Genomic DNA, 18,761 nt, shown 5'->3' with positions numbered 1-18,761 from the left:
AATCCTCCAACCAGACAATCCAAGATGGCTTCCCTGAGCGTAACTATGTTGCAGTTTTGTAACAATGAACTAAACCAGAAGAGACAATAGCTTCTTTGCTTCTTCTGTTCCCTCTTCATTTGCGTATTCATCCAGAAGTTGTTTACTTTCCGAAGAGGCACATGTGAGAATTCACCAACGTCGCCATCTTGTTTTCCGACTCTGCTAACAGGAACGCTGTGAGGTGGCCGTTCCCAGCTGAGAATTTTGGGGTAAATCATTTTCACTTATTCTACAGCGACCGATACTGTTCCAAATACCAGTACCACGACCCTGCTGGTCCAGACAAATGGAATGGTATTGTACCATCTTTATTGGAAACACAGGAGCATCACAGTCAGCAGGTTTGGTTTACATGTACAGCAGCACAGATAGATGCAAAATGGAGGCTCATAGAGAGAGAGCAGGTGTGGTGTCGGTGTCGGACATCAGAGAGGGTCTTTTGGGAACGGCGTGTGCCTGTTCGTACCTTTGGTGGCTCAGTCTGCCGGCACACCTCTTGGCGATCTGCAGGAGGTCTTGCCTGAAGCGAACGCCGATGAAGACGTACAGGAAGGGGTTGAGGCAGGCGTGCGTGTAGGCCAGGCTCTTGCTGATCTGCACGGCCACGTCAAAGACTTGCTGGGTGGGGCAGTCCATGGTGCCCGTGGCCGCCTGAGCGGTCTCCATGATCAGCAGGATGTTGTGGGGCAACTGGGACACGACGAAAACCAGAACCACGGCGAAGATGACGCGCAGAGCTTTGTGCTTCTGAAAGTTGCGGGCCTGCAGAAGTTTGCGGATGATGGCGGAGTAGCAGGTGATCAGGACCAGCATGGGGACCATGAAGCCCAGGCAGATCTGCACGGACAGAACGGTGATCTTCACCTGGTTGTTGGTGTTGACGGTGTAGACCAGGGAGCAGTAGGTCTCCCCGCTGGCGTGAGTCTTCAGTTGGGCGTGGATGAACTCCGGCAGCGCCAGGAGGATGGAGAGAAGCCAGACACCAACGCAGGCGAAGGAGCTGTAGAGCAGGCCCCGCTTCTTCCAGTTCTGAGCCTTGGCGGCCTGGACGATGGCAATGTAGCGGTCCACGCTGATGCAGGCGAGCAGGAGCATGGAGCTGAAGAAGTTGATCTTGTAGATGGCCGACACCAGCTTGCAAGAGCCGGCGCTGAAATCCAGTGACCTGGTGGCCTCCGTGGCCCACAGGGGCAGCGTGCACAGGAAGCACAGGTCGGCCACCGCCAGGTTGAGCAGGTACATGTCAGTCATGGTCTTGATGCGGTTTCGCACGGTCATGTAGATCCAGATCACCAGCAGGTTCCCCACCGCCCCCAGCACGAAGATGAGCCAGAAGAGCGGCGGCTCGTACCGGCCGCGGAACTGTCGCAGCCAGGTTCTGCTGCATATGCCGCTGCTGATGTTGGGCGTGGTGTCGTAGTCCTCGTAGTCGGTCGTGTCCTGCGATGAAGCAGAGCCCGGGGTGAGTTCAGACGCCAGGGCCCGCAACAAAGTCCAGACTGACGACCCAGAACTGACTCTCGTGCCTCGTTTTCACGACTTACTCAGCTCCCACTTCTGCTGCTTCTTCTCTGTCACCACCACTGATCTTTGACTTCTGCTGCTGGGGTGTCCTTCACTACTACTACTTTTACTATACTGCAACAACTAGTGCCGGAGTCAGGGTTACACAGAAGGGTGCTTGGTCTTGGGTTAGATACCAATGCCTCCAGCCACTACTACTGATTCGTGTAGTGTTGCGTCTACTTTTACTACTAGTTTTATCTCACCTACTTTGACCAGTACGTCTCCTGCTCATCTTACTTGCAGCACCAACTTATTAGTATTACCATAACTGCATCTTTTACCCCCCTAGTGTGACTATTAACGATACTATCTAGTGAGACCAGACAACGTTGCAATTTTTATTACTGCTACTTCACAGTTATACTTTAACTAGTCCTGCAGCTGTTACTACCATTATTGATCCTTTTACTTCTTACTACTGTAACTGTATTACTACTAACCTTAACTACTATTTAATGGTTCCTATCAATGCACTCCATCTTTAACTAGCATGACTAGCGTGACACTACTCCTTAACTCCTGATACTCAAAGTGTGACTACGACTAGTACTACTGCTACTTTTACAACACCTGTTTTTAATTTTGACTTTCACTATTCCTACTTATACAGTAGTGCTACCACAGTTGATGCTTCAAAAAAAAAGTGCAAATATTTCTACTTGGATAACAATTCATACTGACCGCAGTAGCACAGTAGTACATTTCTCGCGTCCAACATCATTTGACCACACTGTGACTTTAAAAGAATTACCATGCTATTGTCACTAGAACCTATAGTATCACTTCCAATTTCACTGTTGAAGAATACTCTCACGCGAAGGGGGAACAGTGTGGCTTCAGTGCGTCATGTGACCTGGATCGCCTCTGAGCCGTGAACTTTCAGCGCAGGTGTTGTGTCTGAGCAGGAAAACCTGAAGTACCACTTCCTGCAATGATCCAGGGGTGACAGAGGCGCTCGACAGAGGGGGCGTCGACAGCTGGGGCCGAGGGATGAGACGTGCCTCACTTACGAGCTCACAGCTACTGCAGCGAGTAAAGCTGTGTTCTCATCAGAGCGGCCCCCAGGGGCCCGGCTCCCCGGGGCATTACGCCACACCACTCACTGACCCTGATCTTCCTGAGAGTTTTCACTTTTGAACCGTGACATCCAACTACAACAACTGCTGCGCCTTCTACTACCTTTATTGGTACGAGTCAAACTTTTACTCCAAGTACTTCTACTTTATGCATATACATTGACTATTACTAATTCAATTTTTAGTACTGCTGATGCAGGTACTACTACAATACTACTGATGCAGGTACTACTATTACCGCCTACTGCTATTTTCCCTATAGCAATTGCACACACCTTTACTTTGAAGTATACTCTGTTTACAACAAAAACTATTGTAGTTATTTCCATTTTTCCTACTTTTAGTGCTGTTAATATTTCAGACTACTACCAGCACCTCTTCAACTACTTTTATTACTGCTTATGCTTTTAATACTACTACTCCTGAAGCCATGAGTACCAGTAACAGTCACAGTAGTTTTTACTACTACGACTCATACTGTTACCTTTATCATAAATACAGCTACTTTACTTGACATCGGATCAGATCAGATGAGATCTTTCGAGATAGTTTTATTATTACTCAGTCACCATCTATTTATAGTACACTCTGTTACTGCCACACCTTCTAATAGCATGTTTACACCACAGGCAAACATACTTAAAAAGTACTATCAGACCTTTCACTTTGACTATTCCTCATCATTATAATTCAGTACTGGCTCTGGAGCTGTCGGTACTTCTTGTAGTACCATCACTGCTCATGTTCTGAATCCAGGGATACTTCTACTTTAAACACATGCAGTGCTCCTCCTATTGCTAGTACTATCACCACCATATTGACTTCTCCTTTCAAAAAATGAACAGAACTATTACTTCCACAATTAAGTGGTTACGTCACAAGCGCTATGACTGAAGATACAACTCACCCTAGTACTACTACAAACAACACCAAGATTGTGTCAAAACATGTACTGTTATCTGTGCTCCCTCGGCTTCAACACAACTATCACCTCAGCAGTCGAAGTGCACCATAACAGAAACACACCTTCGGATGTTTGACTTCTATGTCTGGTGCAGAGTCTACTCGTGCTATTCATAGTGCACATTCTCAAGCGCTTGGCTGGAAGTATGTAATGTAAAGTCATGTATCACCACCGGAAACATTTCTACATTCGGTAAACATTATTTTCTGAGGCACAGATTTGAACAGGAACAAGCATGCGCGTCAAAAAAACAAACAAACAAGGAGGCAGTGAGGATAAAGGAGTAGTACTGCAGTACTGATACTCACAGACACCTGATAGTAAGTGTACACGGCCGTGGAGTTCTCCATGTTAACCGGAGAAAGAAGCTGTGAGAGAGGCTTGAGATGGACAGATGAGCGGTGCCTCGCAGGGAGGAGAGACTGAACACTCACTTCTGCCTCAATACTTTTATGGTTTCTGTCAGGTCATGTGACGCTCTCAGATCACATCAGATCTTATCGCTCATCCACACTTCGACGATGAAGCTGTGAAGCCGTTTGTGAAGACGACAACAGGACTGTTGCAAACATCCTTTACACTGCAGTCAGAGCTGCTGCTTCTTGGATTAATCTTTGCTTGTGTTTAGGATGCTGCCAAATATAGAATCTAAACCTGTCCTCACAAGGTTTAGAGGGTGAAAACATCAGGAGATTGAGTTCATGATAATCGGGTGTCAGTTTGGTTTAGAGTCCTGGTTCAGGTGAGCCATGTGTTTTGGATGGTCAGGTTTAGGGGAAAGAGTGGTCCCCACAAAGATGGTCTGACAATGTGGTGCAGTAGTGTGCAACTCGTGCTTACTTTAAAGGTATTTGTAATTTTGAAACTATGACAAACCGTCATCTTGAACCTAGTACTAACCATGAAATCGTGTGTTCTTTCTTTCTTTCTTTTTTTTTTACTAAAACGGAGCACACAAACATACACGCATATAATACACCCCACCACCACCACCAAAAAAAAAAAAAAAAATCACACATAATTCGCTGACCGCAAATGTTCGTGAGAAAGGGAGTCCAGCGAAAAAGGAAAGAAACGGTTGCCATTCGTCAGTCTTAATCATGTGCTTAAGCTTGGCTTCCTTCAAAAAGAACACAGGGTCAGGGAACCATTGAGGACTAGATGGTGACAATCCGCCGTCAAGCGAATAAGGATGTAATAGCTAGATCCAGCTGGTCAGACGTGAATAGTCCGGGATTATAGGGGAATCCAAATACAGTCAGGTGAAAGTACAGTGGTATGTTGTTCCCAAGTAGAAGGCGACACAGGCGAGAATGAACAATGATGTGTGTCTGCTTGCACAAAACTCTCCGTGGTTGGATACATTGGCATTAGAAAAAGTGCATAAGCCCCGCCCATCAAAAACACTTTCTGGGAGCTGAAATGTCATTCTCTCAGCCACGCCCACTCTGCTGTGATTTGACCTATCACAGCAGAGCAATGGCTTTTAGTTTTGTAAAATTCCGCAGGTTAGTGATAGCCTGTTCCGATGCATTTTCACGGAGAGAAAGCTTCTGTTCCATCGAAACAAGCAAAGGATTCGGTCATCGTGAGCCGGGGAAGGCATTGGAACGGGCTATTGCTAACCGATGGATTTTTACAAAACTAACAGCCATTGCTTAACTTGAAGTGATAGCTAACCCTGAAGCTATCAGTCACCCCGAAATGATCGTGAATCTTGTAAATATTGCGAGACTTGTACTGCCCTCCAGTTTGGAAGAGGGAAGTCGGTTCTGGGAATGACGTACGAGTTCAGTGCGTTCCACGTTCTACGTGAGAAGACGCCAAAGTCTATAAGCAACTTCTCGAGGAACACGCTCCATGTGCAAGTAAACAACCTGCAGGATGAGAAGAAAACAAAGTTCACAGAATGCGCTTGTTTCGTTTGCCGTATTGACTTCCACCTAACTGGGAATTTCCCAGTTCCTCAGGTAACCGGAACGCGCCATCACCTCAGTCAGACATCTTGAAGTTACCGCTAACCTTGGAATTATCGCTAACCATGAGACAACTTCTAAGAAATCAGAAAGGATAGATGTTGATTTCTCACGAAGGGGATCTCACAAACCGCACCCCGAGTCCTCCACTCCTTTATTTCAATGTGTTTCCTGTGTGCGTGCGACTGCCTCTCAGATGCTCTTGAGGCCAGTCGGCAGTTTCAGGTTTGGGCCCCTGAAGGCGACAGTTTCAGCTGCAGCTCGCGTCCCAAATGTCAACACACGTTGATTCTGTTTGTGCAGGGAAGCAGCTGCAGCATTGACTCTATTTCCATGGTCAGATTATCCACCAGGTCTGTGGTGTTTTCATTTAAAGAGCAGCTCAGGTCTGTTGCTTTATCAAGTTCTCCCCGGTCTGAAAAGCCAGCGACCCAGAGGTTTGGAGAGCGACATCATTGTTACGTCACACCTCCAGCGCAGCTCTGACTCAACTGATTCAAGTGAGCCAGTTCAGCCTTTCACATTGACCATGGTTCCATGCAGAGATCCGCCTGACTCAGGCAATGGCTCAATTAAACCGCTGAGTCTGATTGTGTCATGCTCACTGACAGCTGAACTTCTGTAATGACCGGTCTGTGACGAGGGGCGCTGTGCGCTCTTCAGCTCTTCCTTCCGGTTCCACTGACAGCAGAGGAGGAACACGCAAAGCTGACAGGTAGCGAGGAGCCGTTCAGCCTCAGGTCAACGTCCCGTTATTTTTGGCAGTTTGCTCTTCTGCAGATTTCAAACTCACAAGGTTCTGAATAAAGTAAAACATACTGGAACTTGCATTGTATCGCAAGAATGGTAGCTGTGGAGTGTCTGAAGAACAGAGCCTTGACTGGCTTAGCAACCAAGCTAACAGTTGCTAATATGGAAGTAATGTTGTCGTCTTCAACCAACAGTCTTCTTGTGGGAAAACTGTCAAAATGACCTGAGTGACTGACGGAAGATGAAGACAAACCTTCACGTCTGCAGATCACAAGTTACATAGCATACAGCTTTGTTGTGTGTTCACCGCAGCAACACTGAGGAAGTTACACACAATCACACTTCTGAAGCTGAAGCTCGCAGCTGCACATCACGCATTCCAGTCAGAGTCCAGCAACTGGCTACATGCTATCTTGGTCCAGCTACTGGCTACATGCTAGCATAGGCCAGCTACAGGCTACATGCTAGCTTAGTCCAGCTACTGGCTACGTGCTAGCTAAGTCCAGCTACTGGCTACATGCTAGCTTAGTCCAGCTACTAGCTACATGCTATCTAAGTCCAGCTACTGGCTACATGCTAGCTTAGTCCAGCTACTGGCTACATGCTATCTAAGTCCAGCTACTGGCTACATGCTATCTAAGTCCAGCTACTGGCTACATGCTATCTTAGTCCAGCTACTGGCTACATGCTATCTAAGTCCAGCTACTGGCTACATGCTATCTAAGTCCAGCTACTGGCTACATGCTATCTAAGTCCAGCTACTGGCTACATGCTAGCTTAGTCCAGCTACTGGCTACATGCTAGCTTAGCCCAGCTGCTTGACTTGGACTCTTTTTAAATTACATACAATTGAAGGCCACCAGGGGGCACTCACACTTGAGAAACATTGAGTACTGTGATAAAGTGGCAGTTTTACTTACTAAGCTGCTTTTTTGTCTTCTCTACCTGTGTTAAGTTGAAACTCCACCTCTGTCTCTGTAAACTTTGACGGTGTGTTCGTTCATCACTGTGTGGCTCTCTGCTGCAACCGTCTCCTGCTGAGGGTCCGTGGACTCATGCAGGTCATTAGCTGTTCGTCTTGTTCATGAGAAAAGCCGAAGGCCATCTGCGTCGTGTGATGACTGCAGAAGGTTTTTTGGAGGAAACCCCGCAGAGATATGGGGTGGTGCTGACTCGGAGCTGTGACTCAGGTCCACTTCATGGTGCGTCAGCCCCAGAGCAGAAAAAGCCCGGCGAGAACGGACTGGACCCTCCCAGGTGCTCCAACAGTCTTCTGTGGGAAAGTCGCAGCTCGCGTCTTGTCTGACTTTGGTTTGCAAGTTGAGAAACGAGTCACCGCTTCCTGTGCAACCTAGCTGTGATTTAAAATGTGCGGTGATGAATGACTGTCTCACTCTGGCTGCTTGTTGTTCTATTCGTCACAGTTTGTTTGCTGTACTTTTCAGTTTCATGTCACAGATTCAGCAGCTGATCCACAGTCAGTAGCACTGAGCCGCGCGAGACTTTTCCTTCCATCTTGGCTTGGAGCAACTGATTCTCAACACAGGCCTTTCTATTTGTCTGAAAACACCTCTTCTTCACAATATATATATATTTTTAATGATAATGCAACAAAGATTTTTTTGGGTTAAAATTATTTCATTTATGGTAGTTGAACTGTTTAAGTTTCATTTCTTATTTATTATTCTTTTTATTATTTATTTATTATTTCTTTAGTTCTATAAAAAAAACACTGAGTTTTTCTATTTTTTGTCATCCTAGACTTCTTTAACGTGAATATTATATATTAATATATAATATTATAATATGATATATTGTATATTATATAACATACAGTTTGGGTAAAAAATAAAAATAATAAACTATTCTTTATCTGAATATGTGGTCTCTTGAATTAACATTATTATTTCTTCTAAATGTACTCGCATCTTTAGATTACTTTGTTCTGCCTCACTTGTCTATTATTAAGTTATGATGTCATTGTTTTGTTGTCATTGCTTTTTTTTAAAACACATTTCTCTCTTTCAAAAATGTAATTTCACATTCTCTTTACTTACTTGCACTTAGTAGTATTAGCTTTGCACTCATTAGTATGTATTTAATGTATTGTTCAGTTATTATTGTTACAAAAGTACTATTATTGGAACTGGAAGCCAAGCAACAACATTTCGTTGCCAAGGTCTCACTGCTGTTTTTGTCTTTGTGCGCTGACAGTAAAGGAAGTCTAAGTTTAAGTCTAAGTCTATATCAACACTGACATTTCATTTTTGGAAATAAAAATCTAGTTCCTGCATATATTGGTGATACACATTATGCCATTTGTAGTGAAGAAAAACAATTGTCTATTTCAGGGGATTTTTAAAGGCACTTGCAGTGCAGACAACAGATACCAACCTGGGCGTTTTCCCGTCCCGGTCCGGTCTACGATTCTCTCTTTCCTCACACTCCCTCGCTCCTCTTGGACCCTGGAATGTTTCTTGCTAACACGATGAAACCTCACAAGGATTGACTTCCTCTCAGCAGCTGCCTCAGCTCCACAGCAGAGAGCTGTTACGGCTGGCTCGTCCAGTTCTCTTACCGTGAATAAGTCAATATCTAATTTAGTTGCTGGTTTTGCTCAACGCTCCAGCGAACCGACACCACAACCAGTGAACGTCCGTCAGACTTCCGGCCGTATTTGGTAGCAGCTTTATTCTCCGCACGACACCAGCAAGTGAACACCGAGCCGCAGGATGGTCCTCTACGTCAGACAGGTCTGACCGGCTCTCTCACGCGGCAGGCAGAAGCAGACGATCTAGATGACTAACCGGTGTGTTACAACTGAGGAGGACTAACTCGAGAGGTCAGATTATCTTGGGGTCATTTGAGGGTGCTTCCTTCAGGGTTCAGTTCTGAGACAAGGCCTCGCGGGACACGATTGCATAGAGCGCAGAGGGACGTCTGATGGTCCGGGCCGACCCCCAGTTTGGACTCTAGAAGGTCTAGGTTTGTCAATGAAGCCGGAGTAAACAAATCCACACAGAAGTTCTTGAGCTGTTGATCCACGCAGAAACATCAGGAGAACTCATTCGTTGGGCTCGTATCTGTAACACAAGAAAGTGATGTCACACAACAGTCGGAGGGAGACGTGACTCTGAACCACCCCGAGTCTCTCACGGATGACTAGAACGACGTCACTGATGAAGTTGGTGCTTCAGCCATAGCTACGTTCTGAAGTTGCTATTCGTTCGTTTTGATGAAGCTTCATGAAACAGTGTCCTCGTGTTCAGAGGACAGTTCACAGTGCCATCTAAAGGTCATGGAAAGACAGGACACTGATTCATGAAGCCTCTGTAAGATCTTTTGAAACAGTCATCTCAGAAACGTAGAAACTTCTGACCTCTGCAGTCGTTTCCTAATCTCCTTGATCTGTTCGTTCTTCTTGGTCAGGATCTCCTTCATGTTGCGGTAAGCCGCCGTCTGCTGGAACTTCTTGTCCAGTTCCTGAACACAAGACACTTCTGTCAGGTTTGCTGAGAAGCTTCCGCGGGGTCAAAGGGGAAGCGACCTTCTCTGCTAAAGCCAGCTGCTCCTGCACCCGCAGCAGCTCGTGTTTGGCCGACACCAGGTTGTCCTGCAGGTCCTTCTGCGAGGCGGCGCTGACGCTCAGCGAGCGCTGGTAGTCCTCCTTCAGGGCCGCTACGGTGTCCTCCAGACTGCTGATCTCCTGAGAGGAGGAGCTCACCTGGTGAGGAAGCACAACTCCATCAACCGCTGCTGTCAAAGGACTCTCCGTCAGAAGGCAGGAAGGTCACATACCAGTTAGTTCCAAAAGAGTGAGTGATGGGTGAAAACAGAGAACATAACTGATGATGAGCACAAAACAACTGGAGAAATGTCAGCAGATTTCATCAGCAGAGGTTTGATGAAGACATGAATTCACTTCTGCTCTGGCCAATTCATGTCAGGATAGAAAAAGTTTCACAAGTTTACGACAGGTTGGGGTCAGGCACCAGCAGGTGGACCTTGATTATAAATTGGGAATCTGTAAATTCCTGCAGGAACACGGTCAGTGAATGCAACAACTGACTGAGGACCATAGATGGAAAGCTGCTCAGAGACTAGTTATAGGTCAAGTGCTTCTGCCATCTACTGAAAACGATTTTATTTTGAGAGCTCAACGACATTTGACATTTTAACCACCGCCTGAACAGGTGTGCAATTCGAGGGGTGGGATCAACATCATATCACGTGACCAGTGTAAGTGGAAATGTCAGCGGAAATACGGCATAATAGAGAGGAGAACAATACGTCTTCAAACCACCTCAAAGAGTTTTGGAGGTAAAAGGAGGGAAACTGAAGGAAACAAGGGTTGATAACGCAGAGCTTATGGCTTCAATATAACCTCTCATGTCCATAACCCTTTCCCCAGCTTCTCCCCCTAAACCTAACCATCCAAAATACATGGCTAACCTGAACCAGGACTCTGAGCTGAACTACCTTTATTGACGTGTTAACCCTCTAAACCTTGTGGGGACAGGCCAAAATGTCCTCACAAGAAGGTGCCTTGTCAACGCTTGGTAATCACAAGCATGGCAAAACATGCCCACTCACACGGCCAACAGCAGAGTGGTCACACCAAACGTGACATGGCGAAACTAAGTGAACCTGCTGGGTCTAAAGTTGGTGGAACAACAGTGGAGGACTAGACAGGCAGATATGTATATTATTGACTGGAGAAATCTACAAATGTCCCACAGAAAAGCAAAAATGTCGCATGAAACAGGTCACTGTTGAAGCCGCGGCCCTGTCTCCCCAAACATCCCCCGCCCTGATATTGTAATGCAAAAGATAACAATGTATAATCGCTCCTCCATCCTGGATTGCATAGGTCATGTTCATGTTTCCCTGCTTCCCTCACTCTACTTATTTTAAGCAACGACTTGAAAGACTGTGTGCATCGGAGTGGCGCTGCGTACCTGCTGTTCCCCCTGCACCTGCTGCAGGTCTCTCAGTGCTCTCTCTGCTCTGGTTTTCTCATCCAGCACGCTCATGGCCTGCAGGAGCAAAAATCCAAAACACTTGGTCATGACTTGACAACAGAGGCTGGGGGTGAGTGCAGGCCAAACCTGACTCTCTAAAGTCCTCAGTCTGGCCTTCAGTCTGTCGTTCTCCTCCTGCAGTCTTGAGATCTCCTGGAATGAAAACGATGAATGTTGGCGCGAAAAACAAACAGTCTCTTATTCAGATGTTCAGTTTTTACTTTATTAAGAAGTTCAGAGACTCCACTGCCTTCGTTCAGAGGGGCCAGTTTGGGTTTGCTGGTCTCCTGGTTTATCTGGAAGACAACAGAACTTCCTGTCACACTGTGCTTCTCCCACTGCTACACCAGATGATGAATGGCATTGTGGCCTACTGACACACAACTCATTGCTTCTCCAGTAACTTCATTAGGTCCAGACTCTTAACCATAATGCTCCTGCTCACCTTTGCTCCCTCCTTTGTCAATGGTCTTGAAATTGGTGCCTCCTGAAGCTTTCATTCAGGAGGCACCAATTTCTTCTCCTGTGAATAGAGTTACTTATGGTGCTAACTGTCTTTGTCAGAAAAGGAAACATACTACATAAACATCCCAAATAAGAACGGGACAGATAATTCATATTGTCACACAACTATTTGTTTTTACACCTCACTACTCCCATAATCCTTTGCTGCAGTGGCAGCCTGGATCGCTACAGTGTATTAAATTTAGACTTTGACAGCAGAAAACATCTAGTGCTGAGATGGTTTTGCTGGAGTTGTAGCTTTTGACTGCCCCAAAGTAGGTGAAATAAATGACTGTTAATAAGAGCAACACTTGAATTAAGCAGTAAGATCTATTTTGATGCGGCTGCGATGCAAAATATCAGACTTTAACTGTTATTTACCTCATAATATTTCCTGTTTAGTATAGACAAAAAAAAATTCTAGGTTCTGCTCGAGCTAGGATTTTTGTGAAAAGTCGAACACAAGCAATAAGAAATGCATGTTTAAAACTAGATAAATGATCGAATAGGTCTAAATCCACGTTTCTTTTATCTTGTGAAGAACCACATCATTTGCAGAGCACAATTTGAGTCTTGGAGGAGGGGCTGAGCATCTGCCGTGGCCCATTTGCACTCACGCAATAGCTGCCAGTCTGAGGTGGCGCACTGAGATAAGGACATCCTTCTCACCCAGAAATCCACAGATAGATAAGAAGTCAATCTCAAGACGGTTCGTGCGTGGTAGCAGTCGAAGGCATCACAGAACCCATCAGCCTTGTTGACCTTCGCTCAGATACTCCGTTACTGTCTTGAGTGAGCTTCATCCTCTGTCACGTTAAAGCCTCAGCTACCTTTACAGTCGTGGCAGCTGTGGCTCATGAGAGCACAAAGGACTCCGCTGCCACCATGATCACAGACTCATGCGCCATGTTTCTACACTGGCTACAGGCTGCAGACTGGGCACACACTTCTCCGGTGTCCTCACACTCCCTCTCCAGCTGATCTCAGTTTGTGGCTGACCTGACCACCCTCTCAGTGCAACACCACAAGCTTTCTCACTCAGACTCCAACACATTTGAAGTGACAACTGTCCTCTACAGATGCTTCTACCTTTGAAGAGCAGGTCGCACCACTCACGACTACTACAGTCATCTGGAGCGTCTCATTTTCCAGTTTCAGCGACACCAAAACCAGTCATGGAAGAGGCGCTGTTCAGTAACTCACTTGATTTGCATTTAAAGAAACCAACACTCTGCTGAGTATGCAGCGTTTAAAGCTAGAAACCAAGCTAAAGCAGCTAGGAGGAGCTAGACTTAGTGATAAATGGCTATCACTGAACATGTGGCAACAATAAGTGGCTGGTTAGATCTTGTTATTTTGAAAATAGCACCGCCTTGTCCTTCCTTTGTGGGGTGTAGACTTACTATGAGGTATTGAAGAAACAGTTCAAATGTGTCTTTTGGACTATTGGTTTGGCTATTTGGTGGGAAAGGTCAGGCTGGTTGAAATTTCAAAGCTGATTCAAGGTTGGCGACACTTTATTCTGTTTCAATATTGATTCAATGTCTTTGTTATCTGGGATACCTTCATCCTTCCTGGTAGCTCTGGCTGAGAACTCAGTCAAATTCATGCTGGCAACTTTGTCACATTACATCGTGCTTGGCAAAAACCTTTTACAGGGGGCTGCAGTGGTTTTGTTACTTTGTTCTGTAAATGGTTGCAATATTTCGACATTGTATTTATGACATTTATTTGTAAAGCAAAAACACTTGTGTGTTAATTCATATTAGATGGCCTTTATTGCCTTAAAAAAAAAGCAAGAAGCACTGAATTGGAGTCAGCAGGTCAGGCTTTCCATAAATCAGAAGCCTGCAATATGCAATAATGGCCGAAGAATGTTTATGAAAACACAAAGACAGGAACCCCGACAGTTTTATTTCTTTGTGAACCAGCGACAGGTTGGCACTCAAAGTGAAATGGGTTCTCTTTAGAGGACATTTCTACTCACCTTGTCTGTCGTCTTAAAATCTGTCTTCTCAAACTCCGCCACTTGCTCTAAAAGCTCCCTGAAAGACAGGACAGAGGACACGTCCGGTCAGCGGACACTTGAGTTTCGTGTGCAGTTCTGGTGTCAGGATGTTTTGTTATCACCACTGGTGTGACACACTGTTCAAAATACCAGCCCTTGCTTTTCAGAACTAAGAGCACATGTGTCTGTGGTGACTTCTAAGCTTGGAAAAAGCAGGTGTGGTTTTTTAAAAAGCAGCTGAACACACGTAGACTCGAGGTGTGTAACGTGAAGTCACGTAAGCCGAGAAAACCAAGTGTTGATCCACCCAGCGAACGTATACGTGCCGCTATAGATGCTGACACCCTGTTGTTTTGAGAGGAGAGGTCACACGTGCAAAGGTGAGGAAAGGGTTACTTGAGTATATGTTTTTATGAGGCACACGGAGGAGCTTTGACTTGATTTGACTCTCCAAAACACCTGAATTCAGATAGTTCAATCTGTTGGTGGCTGAAGGAATCTCAGTTTTCAAGGTCTTTCAGAGTTTCAAATGTCTTGATCAAGTTCTGTTCTGGCGTCATAAATAATGCAGCTTGATGGGTTTGGCCTGTTCGTGAAAAAGGTATTGTCTCCCAGTGTACTCTGATTTCCTCCCACGGTTCAGAACCATTCTGCGGTTAATTGATGTCTGCGAGTTTGTGTGTCGTAGGGGCCCCCCACCTTTCACCCTCCCTCCCCCTGTCATGTAAATGAGCAGTACAACTCTCTATATTTTGGTAGGTTTCTTTGCATGTACGCACAGTCCCTCCTTCCTCCAGGTCTGAGGTCTCTTGTGGCAGGAAAAACTGATTTTGCTATAGGTTTTTTTTTTTTTTACGGTCAAAGTTAGATTAGACTGCCTTTATTCTGCCCACAATGAGGAAAAGTTGCGATTCATTTATGGCACAAGAACAACATGGCTGGAAATAAAGTCTTTTGCAAATGAGCTTGTATAAAACTAGTGTCAGATTTTAGCCTAAAAAGCTCCAGGCTGTAATGGTATTAAGTAATATGCATCATTTGTAAAAAGCAGTATTTCAAGTGCAAAGAACACACACACACACAACAAATAGATAAATGTACATGAAAACTAAAACTGATGATAAAATAAAAAAGTTCATCTTTTTCATGATGATGTTCAGTGACTAGTTTCCGGGCTGAGCGTTGGTTGTTTTGTTCCGGAGCTCCTCACAAGGGCGGAGCCAGACCGAGGTTTGGATGGGCGGAGTCTGAGAGATAAAAGTATGGAATGTCTGTGTGTGTGAGCGCGGAGTTGTCCTGCGACTCATTTATCCAGCCAATGAAAACAGTAGCTGCTGATCTGTTCCACAGGGTCGAGATGTAGAGGGTCAGAAACAGCCTGGAGAGAGATGGATCATGTTTGTTTACATCTGACACGTTATAGTGTGCGGGTGACGCTGCACTAGTCAGTTCTGCTTCTGTCTATTCTACATTTCCATTTGGGGATTTGGACATTGAGGAATGGATTCAGGATCCTTCACGTCCGAATCGCTACGCTTGGCGACAACATTTGTGGGGAAATGTGAGCGCTTGCACATGACTTCATCTCAACATGGAGGGAAGGAATATGACAAGGTCCAGAACTCAGCTGCCCATCCAGCAGCAGCTCCAGTGGCTCCTGGTGACCAGTCTGATCTCATCATCCTGTGCCCTCAGATCCAGTCTCACTGACCCACCTGCCTGTCTGAACACCAGAGAGTGAAAAGCCTCCAGCAGTCATGCTTCCTGGTTTTGGAACTCACGTCACCCAAGAAGACAGAGAAAATCTCTTCACTTCCGCCCTAAAAACTCATCTTTATTCCCTCTCATTCATATTGCAATGACTTTAACTTTTTTTCATGTTAGAATTCTTCCCACAAACGTCTTACAGCACAGTGACTTTAAGTGCGAGACATCCCTCTGTGGTTTGAAGTGTTCTCCCTGAAGGCACCACTCACCTGTTCTCCAGCTCTGAGATGTCGGACTGCAGTCGCAGGTAGAACTTTTCAGCCTGAGAGAAAAGCTGCCGGAGGAGCAGCACATTGGTGTGAGCCGTGTTGATGAGCTCCATCTCCACCTCGCCCCGCACCACGGCCTGGAGTCCGTCCAGCATCTCCCTCACCTCGTCCACGGTGAAGGTTTCCTCCACAAGTCTATGAACATCGGCATCGAAATCGTGTGACACTTGAGGAATCATCCATGTAAAACCAGAACACAACCTCCCACCTCCCACTGAAAGCAACATCTACCTGCTGTCTTTAAGTTCCTCAAAGCAAGAGTCGATAGTCTTGAGGCTCAACACTCGTTTGGAACGCGCAAACCTCATGTAATTGATGACTTCGTTCTGGTGGTGCTCATTAAACCCAAACTCAGCCTGAGGAGAGAAGAAAGGAGGCGGTGAAACCTGCCTGCAGAGGTAGCTCGAGATGCTAATGACGCCACAGGCCACGCTCAGGCTGGAACCCTCCAGGTCACCGGCCGTCTAACAACGGGCTAAATCGCATGCTAGCTTCAGAAAGCGAACAGGTGGTCGCGCGGGATCGGAGGCGGACGCTGCAGCCGAGGCGAAAGCTTCAAGAAGTAGACGAGGACTTACCATGGTGGCTGCGCTGCTAGCCAGCCGAACCTAGCTCGGGCTCTCGGGGAGAAGACAGACAGACACCGGGTGTTCCGCTCGCTAACTCGGGCCACGCAGGTGATTTAGATGTGAATCACCGATCCAAGCGTGAAGCAGTCTGCTTGCTTTGATCACAAACTGTGCAGTTTCATGTCTCGGCTCTGCGCTAATCTGGCCGCCTGGTTATAGCCTAGCAACGCGGCTAGTGTTTGCACTGAGACTGCCTTGGCAACCGAGAAGAGCGTCATCACCCTGGTTACCGCCGGTGCCTTCACGGACCTTACGTAAAACTAAACTCAGTTTAGAATTCATTGCCATGGTCAGTGGGGGTTCCACCAACGAGGAAAGTGCTTCCAAATAAAGTGCTGTTAAAATAAAATAAAATAAAAAAGGCTAATCACAAATTTAACAGTCTGATGGGAGGTTCTGGTCTGGATGGACCGTAGCCTCCTGCCAGAGGGAAGAGGAACAAACCGTTCCTCTAAATACATCGACAACGATAGATTATTACCCGGGTAAAGGGCGGCCCTAAAACTGGTCACTGAGCGGGGAAAAAAATACTAATATTGTCATTAATAGTTCCGTTCTAATATTGCTGTTGTTCAAGTTCGTTGTGAGTACTTCTGGTCCCTCAGAGCACATTGACAATCACAGGGAAAAAAATCCTTGCTACGTTTTATATTTAAATTAAGTATACATAAAATGAAAAGAATTCTTTTTTTTTTTTAATTTAAAAAACATGATCTCCTTATTTAAACAACTTTGATTTTTTTTGTTCCCCTCTTTCCCTTGTTACCACTATATCTATCTATCTATCTATCTATCTATCTATCTATCTATATATATATATATATATATATATATATATATATATATATATATATATATATATATATATATATATATATATATATATATATATATAAAAGCAGGGGAGTCACGGGCTTTACACATTGAAGGGAGTTCTTTGCAGTGCTTTGAGATCATCATCATTTTCACCAACAGTTGCACAGCTGGAAGCACACAGTGCCAACCCAGACAGTCACATCTGGAGTCTTTCAGCATCCTCAAGCCCGACTGAATAGGGCTGAGGGAGACATCGAAAGCGTCTCTGTTTTGAGGACACTGTCGGGGCCCAGATTTCACACCCATCTGAGTAATAAATGACACTGATATTGGCTTAAACAAAAAGACCATGTCAGCCATTCACCTAAGAATCACACTGTGTTGATTTGTGACTATTATCTTTCAAAAGAATACTTCACTCCACCAGTGGGCCATCATGTGATCCTGATTGAAGCAATAGCATCTCTTGAATGGACATTGTTGAAGGGGTCTCCTGGGCAAGGAAAGTGGAACTTTTCCACTCATGTCTCTTTGGCTGCAATTAGATTATGCTAACTGGCGGCACATGGTCGGCCGCCGAATCAGATGCCTCATAACGTGACCATGTCATGTTCAAGCCTGCTCCCATTCACAGAGAACATCAGTCACAGAGGCCGAGATGTTTCCCCTTTACCTTCAATCACGGTGAGTCTCTTTCAATCCCAAGTGACTCCGTTTCTGCGTTTGTGCTGAGTGTATGAAGCTCCTGTGTGGCTGGGGACTTGGCTATTTGGAAGGAGATGGAAGATGATAAAAGGTTAAGTTATTGGTTCTCACGGTGGCAATGAGTCAGGCAATAAGAGTCTTGAATAGTGAAGTGAAGATTGTAGAAGTGATCTGGAGCAGTGGTTCAGTGGTGACTTGCTTGTGATTAGGGGAATCAAAGTGTTGAACTTTTGATGATAATCTTGCAACCGTCGTCAGAGCTTTGTGCTCAGCAAGGTCTGATGAGTGCCCATTGGTCAATGAGCTTTCGCTCTGACTCAGGAGCGTGTGAGGAGACAAGGATCGAACCCACAATCTTTGAATTACTCACCGACCTCTTAACGTCCTCACAGTCAGACGCACTTTTAATGATGAGATTTCTTGGGAAATCATATACACTCATATAGGTAAGAAAATAGTGCGTGAATTCAGGCTGTGAGGTCAGAACTGAGCTGGTTTTACTCACTTGAAATAAGAGCAACTTTTGTGCAATCAAAGTGTTGCACTGTGTTCACACCAACATCCAAAAATATGAAGTAGTTTCCGTCTATTTCTTGGACATGGTCGGTGTGTTTTGGCATTTTATGGTTTAGTTTGGTTAGGCTTTATATACAAAGTGTGTGCAGCTT

General features: G+C 45.4%; 2 protein-coding genes across 4 annotated transcripts; both read right to left on the bottom strand.

Moving 5' to 3' along the window:
- Nucleotides 1-389: 389 nt before the first annotated feature.
- Nucleotides 390-3,998, bottom strand: ccr9b (chemokine (C-C motif) receptor 9b). Its single transcript, XM_053860118.1, has 2 exons — nt 3,957-3,998; nt 390-1,482 (listed from the first exon to the last, which is right to left on the bottom strand). Exons 1-2 carry the CDS (start codon nt 3,996-3,998, stop codon nt 430-432), a joined length of 1,095 nt encoding a protein of 364 aa, XP_053716093.1. The 3' UTR covers nt 390-429.
- Nucleotides 3,999-8,726: 4,728 nt separating this feature from the next.
- lztfl1 (leucine zipper transcription factor-like 1) lies at nt 8,727-16,761 on the bottom strand. Of its 3 annotated transcripts, none has more exons than XR_008414174.1 (11): nt 16,522-16,761; nt 16,175-16,299; nt 15,884-16,078; nt 13,887-13,944; nt 11,617-11,691; nt 11,483-11,548; nt 11,333-11,410; nt 9,922-10,080; nt 9,754-9,857; nt 9,531-9,663; nt 8,727-9,457 (listed from the first exon to the last, which is right to left on the bottom strand). XR_008414174.1 is itself a non-coding variant. In XM_053859827.1 (10 exons), the coding sequence occupies exons 1-10, from the start codon at nt 16,522-16,524 to the stop codon at nt 9,439-9,441; spliced, it is 900 nt and encodes a 299-aa protein (XP_053715802.1). In that variant the 5' UTR covers nt 16,525-16,761; the 3' UTR covers nt 8,772-9,438. The 3 variants fall into 3 exon arrangements, 1 of the variants encoding a protein (XP_053715802.1); XR_008414173.1 differs by having other exon boundaries at nt 8,733-9,457; nt 9,922-10,098; XM_053859827.1 differs by lacking the exon at nt 9,531-9,663 and having other exon boundaries at nt 8,772-9,457; nt 9,922-10,098.
- Nucleotides 16,762-18,761: the final 2,000 nt, after the last annotated feature.

The sequence above is a fragment of the Synchiropus splendidus genome, chromosome 3, assembly GCF_027744825.2.
Source record: "Synchiropus splendidus isolate RoL2022-P1 chromosome 3, RoL_Sspl_1.0, whole genome shotgun sequence".
NCBI lineage: Eukaryota > Metazoa > Chordata > Actinopteri > Syngnathiformes > Callionymidae > Synchiropus > Synchiropus splendidus.
This window is presented reverse-complemented; position numbering and strand designations above follow the sequence as displayed.